Here is a 16,071-nt window from a genome sequence, read left to right as displayed (position 1 = left end):
AGTAATCTGAGGTATTAAGGGTGAAATGAAGGTTTGTCTAAATTCTTTATACATACTAAAAGGAAAAAAGATGTGGAAGACCAGATGGAACAAGGTCAGAAAAATGGATTTGAGGGCCTCCCCGTTGGCGCAGCAGTTGAGCACTGGGTTGCGAAGCTGCCCGCAGCCTCTACAGCACCGGTTCGATCACCAGCCACCGGGCGAGGGTCCCAAATAGTGCAGCAGACCTCTCCTGACTTGCCAGCTGCTCCCCTCAGCAGTGTATTTCGTCAGTCTGCCTGTTCTGTTCTCCGCACTGTCTCTGGTGAATTCTCTCACCCTCCTGCGCTTCTGACTGTATCCAGTGCTTGTATAAATAAATAAATAAATCTTAAAAAAATAAAAAATAAAAGTCTTGAGAATAAGAAAAAAAATGTATTTGATTATTGGTGATGGATTTAGGGGGTGTTCATATACTAGTCTATCTTTGCATATGTTAGCAAATTCCTACAATAAAATTAAATATATGTGCACACATACACACATATACCAAATAGGGGAAGGGAAATCACTCTTACAGTGTATACATTACACATGCCCAGATCAGTCCTGCTCTGAGAGACTCTGATTCAGTGGGCAAAGGTATGTTCCATTCCTGTGTTTATTTGTTTTAAATAATAAAACAAATTCCTATTGCTCACTTCTGGTTAAATATCATTAATTTGATTCTACTCCCTTCATTTTATAGAAGAAACTGAGGCCTAGAGAAATAATTTATCATTAATGCCTTATTAATGGTAGATATAAGCCTATGTTCTCAAGTCATGTGACTTTTGGTGTGTGATGTGGTGTGTGTATACACGTGGATGGTCATGAGTGTGGATGATATCGATCCCACGTACATGGTGAAAGATATCAGAAAATAGTCTTATTTAATAGTCTACAATTTTGCTTTCTTTTACCAAGTGTTTCTTCCTGCACTAATTAACAGATAAGACGCATTAGTATTTAAGAAAGTAAGTCACATTTGTACCAATTACTATATTGTAGCCATTAAAAACACTTGTCTTAAGTAAGTAGATTGAGTGTGTCCCTTATAACCTGGCTCAAACTATTAATTTACCTAGCCAAACTGACTTAATTATATGACCCCCTGATTATACAGTTAGCATTAATATCATGCAGAATGCTTTAAAAAAATACTACCTTAATAAATTTTCATGGTCTGCTCTCTTGTGTCTCATTTCAATACCGGGGTATTCTGGCTTCGTTTATCAATAGTTAATGAGAATACTTTGTAAAAAGTAACAACTGGGGCCTCCCCTGGTGGCGCAGGCGGTTGAACGCAGCGCTGTGAAGCTGTCTGCAGCCTCTGCAGCGCAGGTTCGATCCCGGCCAGCCAGCGAGGGTCCCACATGGTGCAGCAGACCTCTCCTGTCGCACCAGCTGCTCCCCTCAGCAGTGTGTTTCATCAGTCTGCCTGTTCTGTTCCCTGCTCTGTCTCTGGTGAATCCTCTCACCCTCCCACACATCTGGCCTGTACCCCAGTTCTTGTATAAATAAATAAAAATCTTTAAAAATAAAGTAACAACTGACATTTTAAGTGTAAAATCTAGTGGTCTTTTATCCAAACGCAACACTATCACTCTGTAGCATTTGGCACTACTAACCAAGCAGTTCACATGCTTTCCTCTTCAGAGGTTTCCAAAACACTGCAATAATAACTTTATCTTACTTCCTATTATTTCCTGGTGTCTTTTGCCAGCTCTACTTCTATGGACCACTATTAAATATTGGTATTTTCACCTTTTTATTTCTTACCACATATGTCTACTTTGTGTAATAGAAACTACTTTGTGACTTCAACAACAATCTCTATGCTAATGTCAAAGGCAGGACTCTAGATCTGACTGTCCTCTGAGACCATGTAGCCAACTTTCACACAGGCATGCCTGCCCCTGATGTCAAAAACAGACTTTTCCTCAAAAGTCTTTTCCTTTTGCATAATGTTTTATCTTCCTAAAGTCACCTAAGGTAAAATCAGCCAGTAATTCTACATTCCTCCTTCTTCCACATTCCTCATATCGAATCAGTTTCCAGTGGGTCCTACTGGCTCACTTCAACATTTCTTTCCATTCCCATTGCTGGGACTTGGCTCAGCACAAGACTGATTTAAAAGCAAAATATTAAACATATTTTGTAATGGCTATAATACATGTTTACTGTACTACCACACTTAAGTCCAGGATTTTCTGTGTATCCTTCTCAGAGTTTGTCTGTGATCTATGGGGAAATAGAGGATAATAGTAAAGACACCTTGATTTAAAGTCATGTAGACTTGGTTTTAGATTCCAGCTCTATAATGTTCTATCTAGATAACCATAGGTTGAGACTGATCTGTACAACATGAGAAAATGATGTGTTCCAAGTAAATTATTATAAATATTAAATGAGATAGTTGCAAAATGTTTTCTTCAACCTATCTTGAATATCTTCTAAGGACAATATATACACTTGTCCATTTTCATGGCAATTCATTACATAGATATACGATCACATATTTAACTAATTACTTCTACCCTTTTGGATTATTTCAAATTCTGTTCAGTATAAAGGGAATGGCGATGAATTTGAGCATAGCTATTTGCATGCTCATCTTATTCCCTTTGAAGGAATTTCTGAGTCTACAGAATACATAATTTTAAGCCTTTGTCAACTGTTCTCCAGAAGGACTCTACTAATTTACATACTCGCAAGAAAAACAAAATTAGCTAACATCCCCTACCTAATGGCCTATCTTACATTCCTCCAATCTTTCCTTTACTTGACATTATATCAACTGCTGTAAAATATAAATACAGTTATGTAACTCTTGGGGTACCAACTTCCAGCTTTTCCCTGCTAAATAAAAAAGGCAGGCTTCCCCTTGAACCCCGTTCCTGCCTTTCTTCTACTCATGCTCCTCCACACACCTTCCAAGTATCTTTCAGACATTCCTACTTAGATATCTGATAACTCAAAAAGCCCCAAATTAAAATTGTCAACTTCCCTATACAAGTGTCAATTCCATCCTAATTTCTCTGGTCAAAACTTTTGAAGCATCCTTAACTTCTTTTTCTTCCAACCCATATCATTTCCATCAAGAAATTACAAAGGCTCTAATTTCAAAAAAATTCCTGGATCTGATCATGTTTCCACCTCCAATGCTAGTACTCAGGTTTCTCCTACTTGGATGATGACATGAGACTCCTAACCCGTCTCTCCCCTGTTCTATCCTTGTTCTCAAAGTCTATTCTTCACACAACTAGGAATCATTTTTTAAAATAGTAGATTTTCAGGCCTTTGCTCCAAGCCCTGTAATAACACTTTGCACCCAAGTTCAATTCCTAATAATAGCATTAAAAAAATGCTGTATAATCTGGTCCCATTGATCCTCTGATATCATTTCATATGGACAGCCACTGCCCCCACCCCTAGCCCCACCTTTGCTGATTACACTCCCAGTCACTAGCATTCCTTGGCTTGGTAGCTCTCAAATATTCCATGTAAGTTTCTGCTTTTAGACTTTTGTGTAGACAATTCCCTCTGCCTGGAATGCATTTTCTTAGATATATATACAGAGATCTTTAGCTCCACATCTTTAGCTATAAGGGACTTCCATTTCTGATTCCCCTTTCTCTGCTCTACTATTTTTATATTTTTGGAGTATTTATCACAGACTAAGATACTGTATAATTTGCTTATATTTATCTTTAAAGAATTTGAGTAGTACAGGGCCTCCCTGGTGATGTAAGGGGTTAAGCACAGCACTATAAAGCTATCCGCAGCCTCTGCAGCCAGCATGAGTTTGATCCCCAGCCTGCCAGGGAGCTACCCACATGGTGCAGCAGACCTCTCCTGTCTCGCCCACTGCTTCCCTCAGCAGTGTATTTCAGTCAGTCTGCCTATTCTGCTCCCCACTCTGTTTCTGGTGAATCCTCTCACCCACCTCCCACCTCTAGCCTGTACCCCAGTTATTGTATGCATAAATAAATAAATCTTTCCAAAAAAGAATTTAAGTAGTAGGAGAGCAGCAATCCTTATCTTTTTTGTCCAATAATGTATTTCAAGTCTCTAGAATATGTGCCTGGCATGTATTAGGCACACATCAAATGTTTAGGAAATAAATAAAACATCTCAGAAAGTTTCATGCTCTATAATTTTGTGCTGCATATTCATATGACTTTCGGAAGGAGTCCACAAACATAAACTAAACTAGACAGAGTAGAGGGTTGACTTATAGCAAAGTGCATGCCCAGGTTTCATCCAAGGGAAACAGCTGCTACTCGGATCCAGTCAGTTGTTACCCTGCAGGAAAAGAGGTGACAGGCAAATACCTACATCCAATTTGTCAAGAGGGAAGTCCAGATTTTTATCTTAAATCCTTTAGTTTTAAATTTTTAAATTCTGAAACTGATGGAAGCCTAGGTAGAAAACTCTGATTACTTAAAAACTCACCACATGCCCACAGTATTTCATGTTATCTTTAAGAGCTATTGTTTGTGATGGTTTTCTGTGCATATCTACTATCCCTAAAAAACATCATAGCAACTTAGAAAAAATTCTGGCCATTGATTAAAATTTTCAACCAACATGACAGGCCAAGTGAACCTCCATTGCGGGCCATGATCACCCATGCTCCTCCACTCTGCCAGGAAGCTTCCTCTGCCTGCCAGATGTATCTTCTCATCTGCTGCCTGAGGAACATGTCTGTGCCATCCCATATCTTAGCTCTGCTCTCCAGGATAGCCTCTCTGATGCCCAATGCCTATTTTGTAGCCCTGGTTCCCTGGGTCAGGCTTCTATCCCTGACCTCCAGCACCTCTAAGCTTAGTCCTCTGCAAACTTCTCCAAGCTCCTTAGGCTGAGCACTGGGCTCCATTTCCTTGGAAAAACTAACAAGGAGAGGGGGCTTGGCACCCAACAGGTTATTGTTAAATAATTTGCTTAACTGATTGTTAAATGAATCACTCACTTTCTCAGAAGACAAAACCAAAACTAAGAGAGATTAAGTGACAACTAATACATGATAAGATTGAGATTTAAATACAGGTTTTGGGCCTTCCTGGTGGTGGAAGGGGTTAAGACACAACCTATGAAGCTAACCGCAGCCACTGCAGCAAGAGTTTGATCCCCGGCCAGGGAGCAACACACATGGTGCAGCAGACCTCTCCTGACTCACCCACTGCTCCCTTCAGCAGTGTATTTCAGTCAGTCTGCCTGTTCTGTTCCCCACTCTGTCTTTGGTGAATCCTCTCACCCCCTATACCTCTGGTCTGTAACCCTGTTCTTGTATGTATAAATAAATCTTTAAAAATAAATAAATAAATACAGGTTTCAATCTCAAACCTTAAAGTGACAATACAGCTTCGCATTAGTGTAGGGATAATTCTTGGACCAGCCCATGCCTAATTAATCCAAAGTACAAACGACTTAAATTCAAGCTAATTCTGCTTTTTCTGTAAATGACAAACTTATTTAAATACTCCATCTCTAAAATAGTCCATTTTTAATTTTGTTTAAGGATTTATTATTAAAAGGGTACAGTGCAAATTTTGTTTCCTTAGATACATTCTGTGCCTCAGAGCATCACTTTCAAACTGCCTTAGGTAAGACTATGAAATTAATATGAATAAACAGATACACAAAAAGAGATATGCACACATAGGCGATGGTTTTTGAGGTAAAAGAACACAAGTTAAACAAATATAATATCTCAGAAATCTTTTCTAACCTATGGTATCAAGTCATTTCTAAAAATTAAACACAATTTACAATATCCTTCATTATTTTCTTTTTTAAAGACACTCAAAGATTAACCAAAATATCTAATTACAAGAAAATTTTACTTTGTAAGAGTGAGAACTATAAATAAATATAGGAGAATTTTTTTAATATATTCCCTGGATCCCTAAGTAGGCCAAAGCAGAGAAATCAGACAAAGGCTGATAATTGCATTTCCACATTATTCCACAAGATGTCAGCATGTAACTGAGTAACATCCATGGTGGTTATACTGATTGCAGGGGAGGTTTGTCTTCACGGTAAAAAGAACAATGGAAACCTTTTTATTTAATAATCTTAGGGTAGAGCTCTGGGATCTCACTTCATAATTGTGTTTTCATGTAATTATTTTATTTGTTTAATTATTTTCATGTTATTATTTTAAACCCAGTTCTTAATATATTCTTATATCACTTCGCAAATGTTTATATTTAGATTATTTTTGAAACATTTAAATTTTCATCATTGCAATGTAACTCTCTCCAAATTCTTCATATAATCTAATTAAAAATCTTTAAGTATTCACTAAGGCCCAGGAAGGAGACTCAATAGAATACAAACATTGACCTAGTTGTCTATATGGGTGAGCTTTTTCCCCATTTCACAGATGAGAAAATTGAACAAAAAAAGGATTGGTGGAGGGGGCGGAGCAACATGGCAGCGAGGAGACACTGCGAGTAAGATCCCCCATTAAAAAAAGTTAATAGGGAGGAAAAGCGGCAGGTCCCAGTGAGAACTGGGACACGGAAGATAAACGGGTGACTCCAGCAAACTACCCGAAGAAGAAAGTGGCCATAAAAGAGGACGAGAAGGGAGGGAAGCGCAGAACCCTGCTCCCCTCCCCCGCCCACAGAGGCTGCACTCTCCAACCTGCAGAGAGGAGGGAAACAACAAACCAAAACGGCCAACAAGAACAAAGGACGCAGCAAGCGGGACTGTGAGTGGAAAGGAACTATTGCAGCCACCACACCCCGTGAACTGAACGGGAGCTGAGGCGAACCCTGCAGGATTCGCCTCGGCGGTGAGCTAACGGCTCCGGGCGCCATTAGAGAAGAACAAAGACCCCGGGAGAGGCGCACACAGCCCGGGCTGCCTGTAAGCTTGCTCAGAAAAGGGCGCGCTTGGCGCGCTAGAAAAGCAAGTGCAGACCGGGATAGCGGCTGCCCAGGTCCCCACGCCTGCGACCTAGGCTTGGGAGACAACCTAGGCTTGCGGGGAGACACACGGAGGTCCTCACTGAGATAAAGGTCCCTCCCTGAGTAAGCAGGAACCAGGCGCCCAGGCACGGGAGCGGTGCAAAAGGCGCCATTCCCGCGCCACTGAACTGGGCTACAGCCCGTGTCCTGTAACTGAGGGCTTTGGAACTGAGACCCGGGGCACGAAATTAGGGGCGTGGGTTCCCCACGACGGTGGGGCACAAGGCAGACATAGCACCACAAAGCCGTTGAGGTGTACCCTACCATCCCCGCTCTGCTCCCTGTCCCACGGGGTGGAAAATCAGCTCCCCAAGGGCTCTAGGAGAGATCTCTGGCGCCACCTAGCGACTTGAAGCCAGCACAGGCTCCTGAAGGAGCTAGTGGCCAGCTGGGGAGTTAGCCCACACCCTGCCCCTTCCGAACAAGTAGTCTGAGCCCACAGGGAGAGCGAGCACCCACAGCCAGGGCAGACCAGGCACGCAGAAGAGTGTGCCTGACACCGGACGCGCAGGGAGTGTGTCCCACATCACCATTTTAGAACAGGGACATTTCTTCAGTAAAGACTACCTGCAGAAGTCTTCCTCAGGAGCCAGAGGTGAGCGGGGGAAGTTCACCCACGATAGACCCCCTCTGGCCTGCAGTCCAAGCCCAGAGGGGGAGCAGGAACCTACCGCCGGGGCAGACCAGGCGCACAGGGGAGTGTGTCCCCACATCAACATTTTAGGACAGGGACCTTTCTCCAATAAAGACTGCTTGAAACTGACAGATGACTCCTGGAGAAACAGGAGGGGAGCAGAGAAGCTCACCCAAGATGCCGGCCAGTCCCAAAAACACAGTGTCCCAACGCATACGGCAAATTAGAAAACAGACAGTAGGGAGGAGAAGAACCACACGCAACCTAGCAACTCTCCAGAGAAAAAGCACACCACAAAAAGAAAACCAGCCCCCAGATTGCAACGACAGTAACTTGGAAGAACTTCTGAGCCTTCCAGAAAGAGAATTTAAAATTGCCGTGATTAAAAAACTGACAGAAGTCATAAAGGAAAACAATGATAAGGGAAAAATAATCAACGATCAGAAGAATGAAATTGAGTCCCTAAAGAGGGAAGTAAAAGAAATGCAGGAGATCAAAGTATTAGTGGAAGAACTAAAGAATTCTGGGAAAAGCAATGAAAGCAGAATTGATGAAATGGAAGAACGAATAAGTGCTCTTGAAGACACAGAAATAAAAAGAACCAAAACAGAAAAGGAAAGAGAAGTACGAAGGAAAAAGAATGAAGAAAGACTTCGGGAACTATCTGACTCCATGAGGAAAGGAAATATAAGAGTTATAGGAATACCAGAAGGAGAGGAGAGAGAAGTAGGAACAGAGAAAATATTCAAAGAGATAATTGAAGAGAACTTCCCAAATGTGAAGAAGGAGCTGAAAATTGATATACAAGAAGCAAGAAGAACACCAAACTTCCACGACGAAAGAAAAAATACAGCAAGACACATAATAGTAAAGCTCCCTAGAATCCAGGACAAGGAAAAAATAATGAAGCTGGCAAGAGGGAAGAAACAGATAACATTCAAAGGAAAGCCAATCAGGCTGACATCAGACTTCTCCGAAGAAACACTACGGGCAAGGAGAGAGTGGAGGGACATAGTCAACAGACTCCAAGAAAACAGATGCCAACCAAGAATACTCTATCCCGCAAAGCTCTCCTTCCTCTTTGAAGAAAGAATATGGACCTTCCCAGACAAACAGAAACTCCAGAATTTCATTGCAACTAAACCCCCACTCCAAAAAATACTACAAGGAGTCCTAAAGCCAGAACCTCAGAGGGACGAATAACAATGAAAGAAGGCCCAAAAAAAAAAAAGTTATTAAAAGAATAAATAAATAAAATCAAAGGAAAGACAAACACAATGGCAAATACAGATGTTAACATATCAATATTAACTCTAAATGTAAATGGACTAAACTCTTCAATAAAAAGACACAGAGTTGCAGCCTGGATTAAGAAACAAAACCCAACCTTTTGCTGTCTCCAGGAAACACATTTAGCTACAAAAGATAAAAATAGGCTCAAAGTTAAAGGATGGAAAACAATCCTACAAGCAAATGGACCAAAAAAGAAAGCAGGAACAGCTATACTTATATCAGATAAAACAGATTTCAAACTCAAAAAGATAAAAAGAGACCCCAATGGTCACTACATTATGATCAAGGGGACAATACTTCAAGAAGAAATAACACTCATTAACATATACTCACCAAACGAAGGAGCACCAAAATATATCAGACAACTGTTGTCCTCTCTGAAAACAGACATCAGAGAAAACACATACGTAGTGGGAGACTTCAACACACCACTATCAACAATGGATAGATCAACAAGACAAAAAATAAGTAAAGAAACCAAAGCTCTAAATAAGGACCTAGAGCAATTGGGCTTAACAGACATCTATAGAACACTAAACCCCAAAAAAACGGAGTACACATTTTTCTCAAGCGCACACGGATCATTCTCCAGGATCGATCACATACTGGGGCACAAGACAAATATCAACAGATACACCAAGATTGAAATCATATCAACCATCTTTTCTGACCATGAAGGCATCAAACTAGAAATAAACCATAAAAAGAAGTCAAGGAACTTTCCTACCTCATGGAGATTAAAAACCACACTACTGGAAGACCACTGGACTAATGAGGAGATCAAAGAAGAAATTAAAAAATTTTTTGAATTGAACGACAAGGAGGACACCAATATCCTAAATGTATGGGATGCAGCAAAAGCAGTAATAAGAGGAAAATATATAGCAATACAAGCTCACATCAAGAAACAAGAAAGAACTCAAAGAAACAACCTAATCTCGAAGCTCAAAGATCTAGAAAAAGAACAACAAAAAAACCCCAAAACCAGTAGAAGAAAAGAAATAATAAAAACCGAGCAGAAATAAATGAAATTGAAACTAAAAAAACAATCCAAAAGATCAATGAAACCAAGAGCTGGTTCTTTGAAAAAAATCAATAAAATAGACAAACCCCTAGCCAGGCTCACAAAGGAAAAAAGGGAGAAAGCACAAATAAACAGGATCATCAATGAAAGAGGAGAAATCACAACAGACACAGCAGAAATCAAAAGAATAATCAGTAACTACTATGAACAGTTATATGGAAACAAGTTTAACAATCTAGAGGAGATGGACAAATTCCTACAACTCTACAATCACCCAAAGCTAGATAAAGAAGAAATAGAACACCTAAACAGACCAATTACAATTAGCGAAATTGAAATGGTAATCAAAAACCTCCCCAAAAACAAAAGCCCAGGACCTGATGGATTTACAAATGAATTCTACCAAACATTCAGAGACGAATTAGTGCCTATCCTTCACAAACTCTTCCAAAAAATTGAGAAGGAAGGGACAATACCAAACACGTTCTATGAAGCCAACATCACACTAATACCAAAACCGAACAAGGACAACACAAAAAAGGAAAACTACAGGCCAATCTCCCTAATGAACACTGATGCAAAAATCCTCAATAAAATTTTAGCCATCAGAATCCAACAATGTATCCATAAGATAATTCACCACGACCAAGTAGGATTCATTCCAGGGGCACAAGGATGGTTTAACATCTGAAAATCAATCAACGTTATCCAACACATCAACAAAAAGAAATATAAAAACCATATGATAATATCAATAGATGCTGAGAAAGCTTTCGACAAAGTGCAACACCCATTCATGATAAAAGCCCTTGAAATTCTTGGGATACAAGGAACATACCCCAACATCATAAAGGCCATCTATGACAAGCCAACAGCCAGTATCATTCTCAATGGTGAAAAGCTGAAAGCAATTCCATTAAGAACTGGAACAAGACAAGGATGTCCACTCTCACCACTGCTTTTCAATATAATACTGGAAGTCCTAGCCAGGGCAATAAGACAAGAGAAAGACATCCAAGGAATCCAAATAGGAAAAGAAGAAGTCAAACTATCACTATTTGCAGACGATATGATATTATACATAGAGAACCCCAAAAACTCCACAGAAAAGCTAATTCAACTCATCAATCAGTTCAGTAAAGTGGCAGGATACAAAATCAACACGCAAAAGTCAGTAGCCTTCCTATACAAACAATAAATCTGAAGAAGAAGAAATCAAAAAAACCATCCCTTTTGTTATTGAAACAAAAAAAATCAAATATTTGGGAATAAATCTAACAAAAGAGGTAAAGGACCTATACAAAGAAAACTATAAAACACTGTTAAAAGAAATAGAAGAAGACACAAAGAAATGGAGAGACATCCCCTGCTCGTGGATTGGAAGAATAAACATTATTAAAATGGCCATCCTTCCAAAAGCAATATACAGATTCAATGCTATTCCAATCAAAATTTCAATGTCATTCTTCAAAGAAATAGAACAATTATTGATGAAATTCATATGGAATCACAAAAAACCCCGAATAGCCAAAGCTCTCCTGAAAAAAAAAGAAGGGAATGGAGGCATTACACTCCCAGACTTCAAACTATACTACAAAGCCATAATCATCAAAACTGCATGGTATTGGAACAAGAACAGACATACAGACCAATGGAATCGAATAGAAAATCCAGAAATAAACCCACAGATTTATGGTCAACTAATCTTTGACAAAGGAGCAAAGACTATGCATTGGAGCAAAGAAAGTTTGTTCAATAAATGGTGCTGGGAAAACTGGGTCGCTACATGCAAAAGAATGAAGCTTGACCACTACCTCACACCATACACAAAAATCAACTCAAAATGGATTAAAGAACTAGACATAAGACCTGAAACCATAAAATATATAGAAGGAAATATAGGCGAAACACTACGTGATTTGCACATCAAAGACATCTTTACAGACACATCACCCAAAGCAGTGATAGTGAAGGCAAAGATAAACAGCTGGGACTACATCAAATTAAAGAGCTTCTGCACAGCAAAAGAGACAATAACAAAAACAAAGAGAAACCCCACCAACTGGGAGAACATTTTTGCACCCAACACTAATGATAAAGGACTGATCACAAAAATCTGCAAGAGCTGATGAGACTCAACAACAACAAAGAAAAGAATCCAGTCAAAAAATGGGCAGAAGAGCTTAAAAGAAACTTCTCTGAAGAGGAAATGCAAATGGCCAACAGGCATATGAAAAAATGTTCAACATCACTTGCCATCAGGGAAATGCAAATCAAAACTACCATGAGATACCATCTTACACCAGTGAGAATGGCACATATTAAAAAAACTAGCAACAACAAATGCTGGCGAGGGTGTGGAGAAAAAGGAACTCTTCTGCACTGTTGGTGGGAGTGCAAACTGGTCCAACCACTGTGGAAAGCTGTGTGGAGATTTCTGGACCTACTAAACATAGAGCTTCCATATGATCCAGCAATTCCACTCCTAGGTATTCACCCAAAGGACACAGAAACATTAATTCCGAAGAACACCTGCACCCCTATGTTTATAGCAGCACTGTCTACAATAGCTAAGCTTTGGAAACAACCCAAATGCCCAAAAATAGATGACTGGATCAAGAAGATGTGGTACATATACACCATGGAATATTACTCAGCATTCAAAAAAGATAAACACATGCAATTTGCAGCAACATGGATGGCGCTGGAAGGGATCATGCTCAGCGAAATAAGCCAAAAAGAAAAAGAAAAATACCGGATGGTCTCACTCATAGCAGGAATCTAGAAAACTTAAATAAGGGACCAGGAAAATGAATAACTATAAGAAAGTGAAAATCAAAATCAACAAAAAACTATGAACCAGAGACACTTTTAGGGGGGCGGGGGCGGGAGGGGAGGGATTGGGGTCAGAATGGGGGGGCTGCAATTGTATGGGGAATATAACAATAAAATTTATTATAAAAAAAAAAAAAGGATTGGTGGTTCACACAAGGCACTCTACTCACATTACAAATTCAGTGGGCAAGTGGAGTCTCCATGGAGTCCTTTGTATGTCTGTGTTTGGGTGTGTGTGCGCGTGTCAGAGAGAGAACATTCCAGTCTTCTTTTCTTCCTTTGTTGCCCTTTAACAGCACTCATGGTAAGTCACCCATACCTGAACAACTGTCAATAGGATCCCCAATAGCAGTAGGAAGTATAGTTATCATCTCTGAAGCCTTTTACATATAGGTAGTACCATGGCCTACTAGATATAAAGTCACAGCAAAAACATATATAACTCTTTGTTGTGTGTGTGATATTCAAAACAATACTAAAATCTGCATAAAAACATATCTTCAAGTTTTTCTTACATCATTTGCAATCTTATCTTGCTTTTCATATTTTTCACGGTCATAGGCCATTTTCTTCAGCAATTTCTTCATGGGCCTTCTATCTTTTTTCTGATTTTTTATCCTCACTTGATTGACAATGAACTTGGGGATCTATGGAGAAATAAAATTAAGTTTGTAGAGGCAAAAGAAGTGAGCACCATTTTAAACTATCGAAATAATAATTTTTATTTTACATTTAGAAAGAAATAAAGGTTTGTCTATTTGATGACTATGTCATTTTATATGCACTGCTCGTTAAATCTGGGGGGGGGGGGAGAGAAATGCAGGGTTTTTTTCATCCATACACTGCAAGTACAGAGTATCCACATGATGTGATTTAATATGCAGTGTAGATACAGTTCCAAACAGGCTTGGTGAAATTTAAGGACACAGTCATTAGATGCCTTCCATGCCTCCTCACCTGTAACAGGACAGGAGTCTCCAAAAGGCAATGGCATTAGACACAGTCCTATAGTGGCCACTGAGCTACAAACAGCTTAGCTCTAATCACCTACATTCCCATTCTAGTGCCAGCTGGCCTCTACTGTCAAATGAGAAAGAAAGCCTCCTCCTCAATAAACAAGAGCTCACAGACATCTAGCAAAATCCTGGAAAATTTGAACCCAAAGACTACATTAGCAAAATTTGAGATTTTTTTTTAACTTTTATTAAGAGATCTTCTTATTTATTTATTTAAATTTTCTTACATTATTGTATATTTTTGTACAATAGATGATTTCTCCACTCATATGCAGTTACCATTAACTTGAAATTTTTTTTAAAAATTACCGAACTTTTCATGAAATAATGCTGGCATTTTAAAAATTGGGATTCAATAAAATGGGCACATATTTTTGAAATCACCTATTACCAGCTACCTGTTTATAAAGAATATGATGCTGGATTAAGAGGATTTCAGAATCTAGACGTCATTATTCATTAACAGAGCTGTAGGGTACATGGTTTGGTAAATGGTTTTCAGGTTTTTCTGCCCTCCCACCATTAGGATTGCCCTGCCTGATGGGGCACCTGCAGTTGCTACATTGTTACAAACTGTCTTGATTATTTCTGTGGGCCATGGGAGGGGTAATTTGAGATAGTCACCATACTCACTGAAAGAAGCAGAAGCAGAAAGAGAGGCAGGAGAGAGAAGGGGAGAAAGAAAGCCAGAAGAGAGAGACAGAGAGAAGTACAGAGTGAAGACTTGCCAGGGGCTTGGAGGCCTACTGGCCTCCTGGTACCCCTGGCACCCTTGCCTGCCGTATACCTGTTTGCCACACTGCATGTAAAGCTCAATGAAAGCCTGAGAAAGCCACCAAGGGCTCCAGGACTCCTCCTTTACCCATCTGCAGAATCACAGACATCCTGCTCAGTGCCATCCTGCCCCTACTAGAGCTTAAACATATATACTTACTGTCCACAGATCCTTCTGATACTTAATCAATAAGAACATGGTAGTCGCTCTCCCAGCTGCCATTACAAGTTCTTGCTGTTCATTGCCCTTTGGGCACAATGTGTGAAACATGAAGAGATTTGGAGCCATGATGACTGCTACATTCATGGCGGTCATCTTATTTTTCTCTCTCTTGTCTATTACTCTTTGAAGAAATTCAAGCAGGGCCTGAAACAGAAATGACTCTTTGAGATTTGTGTTGAACATGAAGATAAGAAATGAAAGCACTGAACATACAGGGATTTTATTTATAAGTAGCACATAACCACAATCCGGAAAAGACATCTGATAGACCACTTGGTCAAAGCGTCCCCACTTGGTTAATGAAACACTTGGCAGCATTTAGTTTCTATTAGGAACTATGGTGATGGGGCTAAAGCAGAGAAGACACACAGCAAAAGAGGTGGTAGGGACAGAAATGGAGACATGTCAGACCTCTAGCCCACTGAAGTCACTGAGCACTAAATTTAAAATCTCATACAAAGATTCACTTGCTTCAGGAAGTGCAGTGCCTTTATCTCTAAGAATTTTTTTTTTTTTAAGATTGCTTTCAAAAGACTCATTCAATCCAAGTTTCATTTGTATTTAAGGGACTCAAAAGTTGGTTGACAGGAAATCTAAAATGAATGGGAATAGTGATAGAGGAGGGAGAGCAGTGACACACCAACAGAAGAGAATGCTTTTAAAAATTGAATGAATGAGTGATGAATGAAAAGAAACTTTTCACTAGAATAGGACTAGATAGTGCTTAGTTTGACTACTTCACATCTACTTGTTGATTTTTGGTCTAGAACAATAATAACTGCACAAGTATTCAATATTCACTATGGGTGAGACATTGTTTTAAGCACATCATGGAGAACATCTGGTTTAATCTTTACTCAATTATCACAATTATTGCCATTTTGCAGAAGAGAAAACAATGTTTTAGCAAATACAAATTTCTTAGCATAGGTCATATAATTAGTGTATGTTAGAGAGGAATTTAATGACAGGTCTAATTTGGCTTTTGTTTCTGAAATCTTAACTATTAAAGAGTCACATTTTCAGGTTTAGTTTAAAAAAGGGGAGGGGTAAAAAAGAAAACAAAAACATAAAACAAAGCTGTGTTAATCTCTCAGAGAATTTAAAAACAGGTGGGGGTGGGTAGTGAGGTAAGGGAGGTGGAAACAGGGTGGATTCCTGTAGGCACTAACAGGGTGATCATGGATCAAGTTTGGCTGCTTTATAGACCTCAAAAAATTGAAACACACTAAAGGCTTTAGTATCTCGTAACCAGATTTATGCATCTAATTTCT

The 16,071-nt window shown here is 39.5% G+C and overlaps 1 protein-coding gene across 1 annotated transcript in view; it reads right to left on the bottom strand.

Moving 5' to 3' along the window:
• Positions 1–16,071, bottom strand: part of ARHGAP18 (Rho GTPase activating protein 18) — a 131,202-nt gene that overhangs the window by 11,356 nt on the left and 103,775 nt on the right. Inside the window, exons 11-12 of the mRNA XM_084228853.1 lie at positions 14,735–14,941; positions 13,300–13,431 (exon numbers count right to left, since the gene is read on the bottom strand). Coding sequence (XP_084084979.1) covers positions 13,300–13,431; positions 14,735–14,941 — 339 coding nt within the window. The remainder of the gene's footprint in view (positions 1–13,299; positions 13,432–14,734; positions 14,942–16,071) is intronic.

This window comes from Talpa europaea, assembly GCF_964194135.1.
Source record: "Talpa europaea genome assembly, chromosome: 2".
NCBI classification, from domain to species: Eukaryota; Metazoa; Chordata; class Mammalia; order Eulipotyphla; family Talpidae; genus Talpa; species Talpa europaea.
This window is presented reverse-complemented; position numbering and strand designations above follow the sequence as displayed.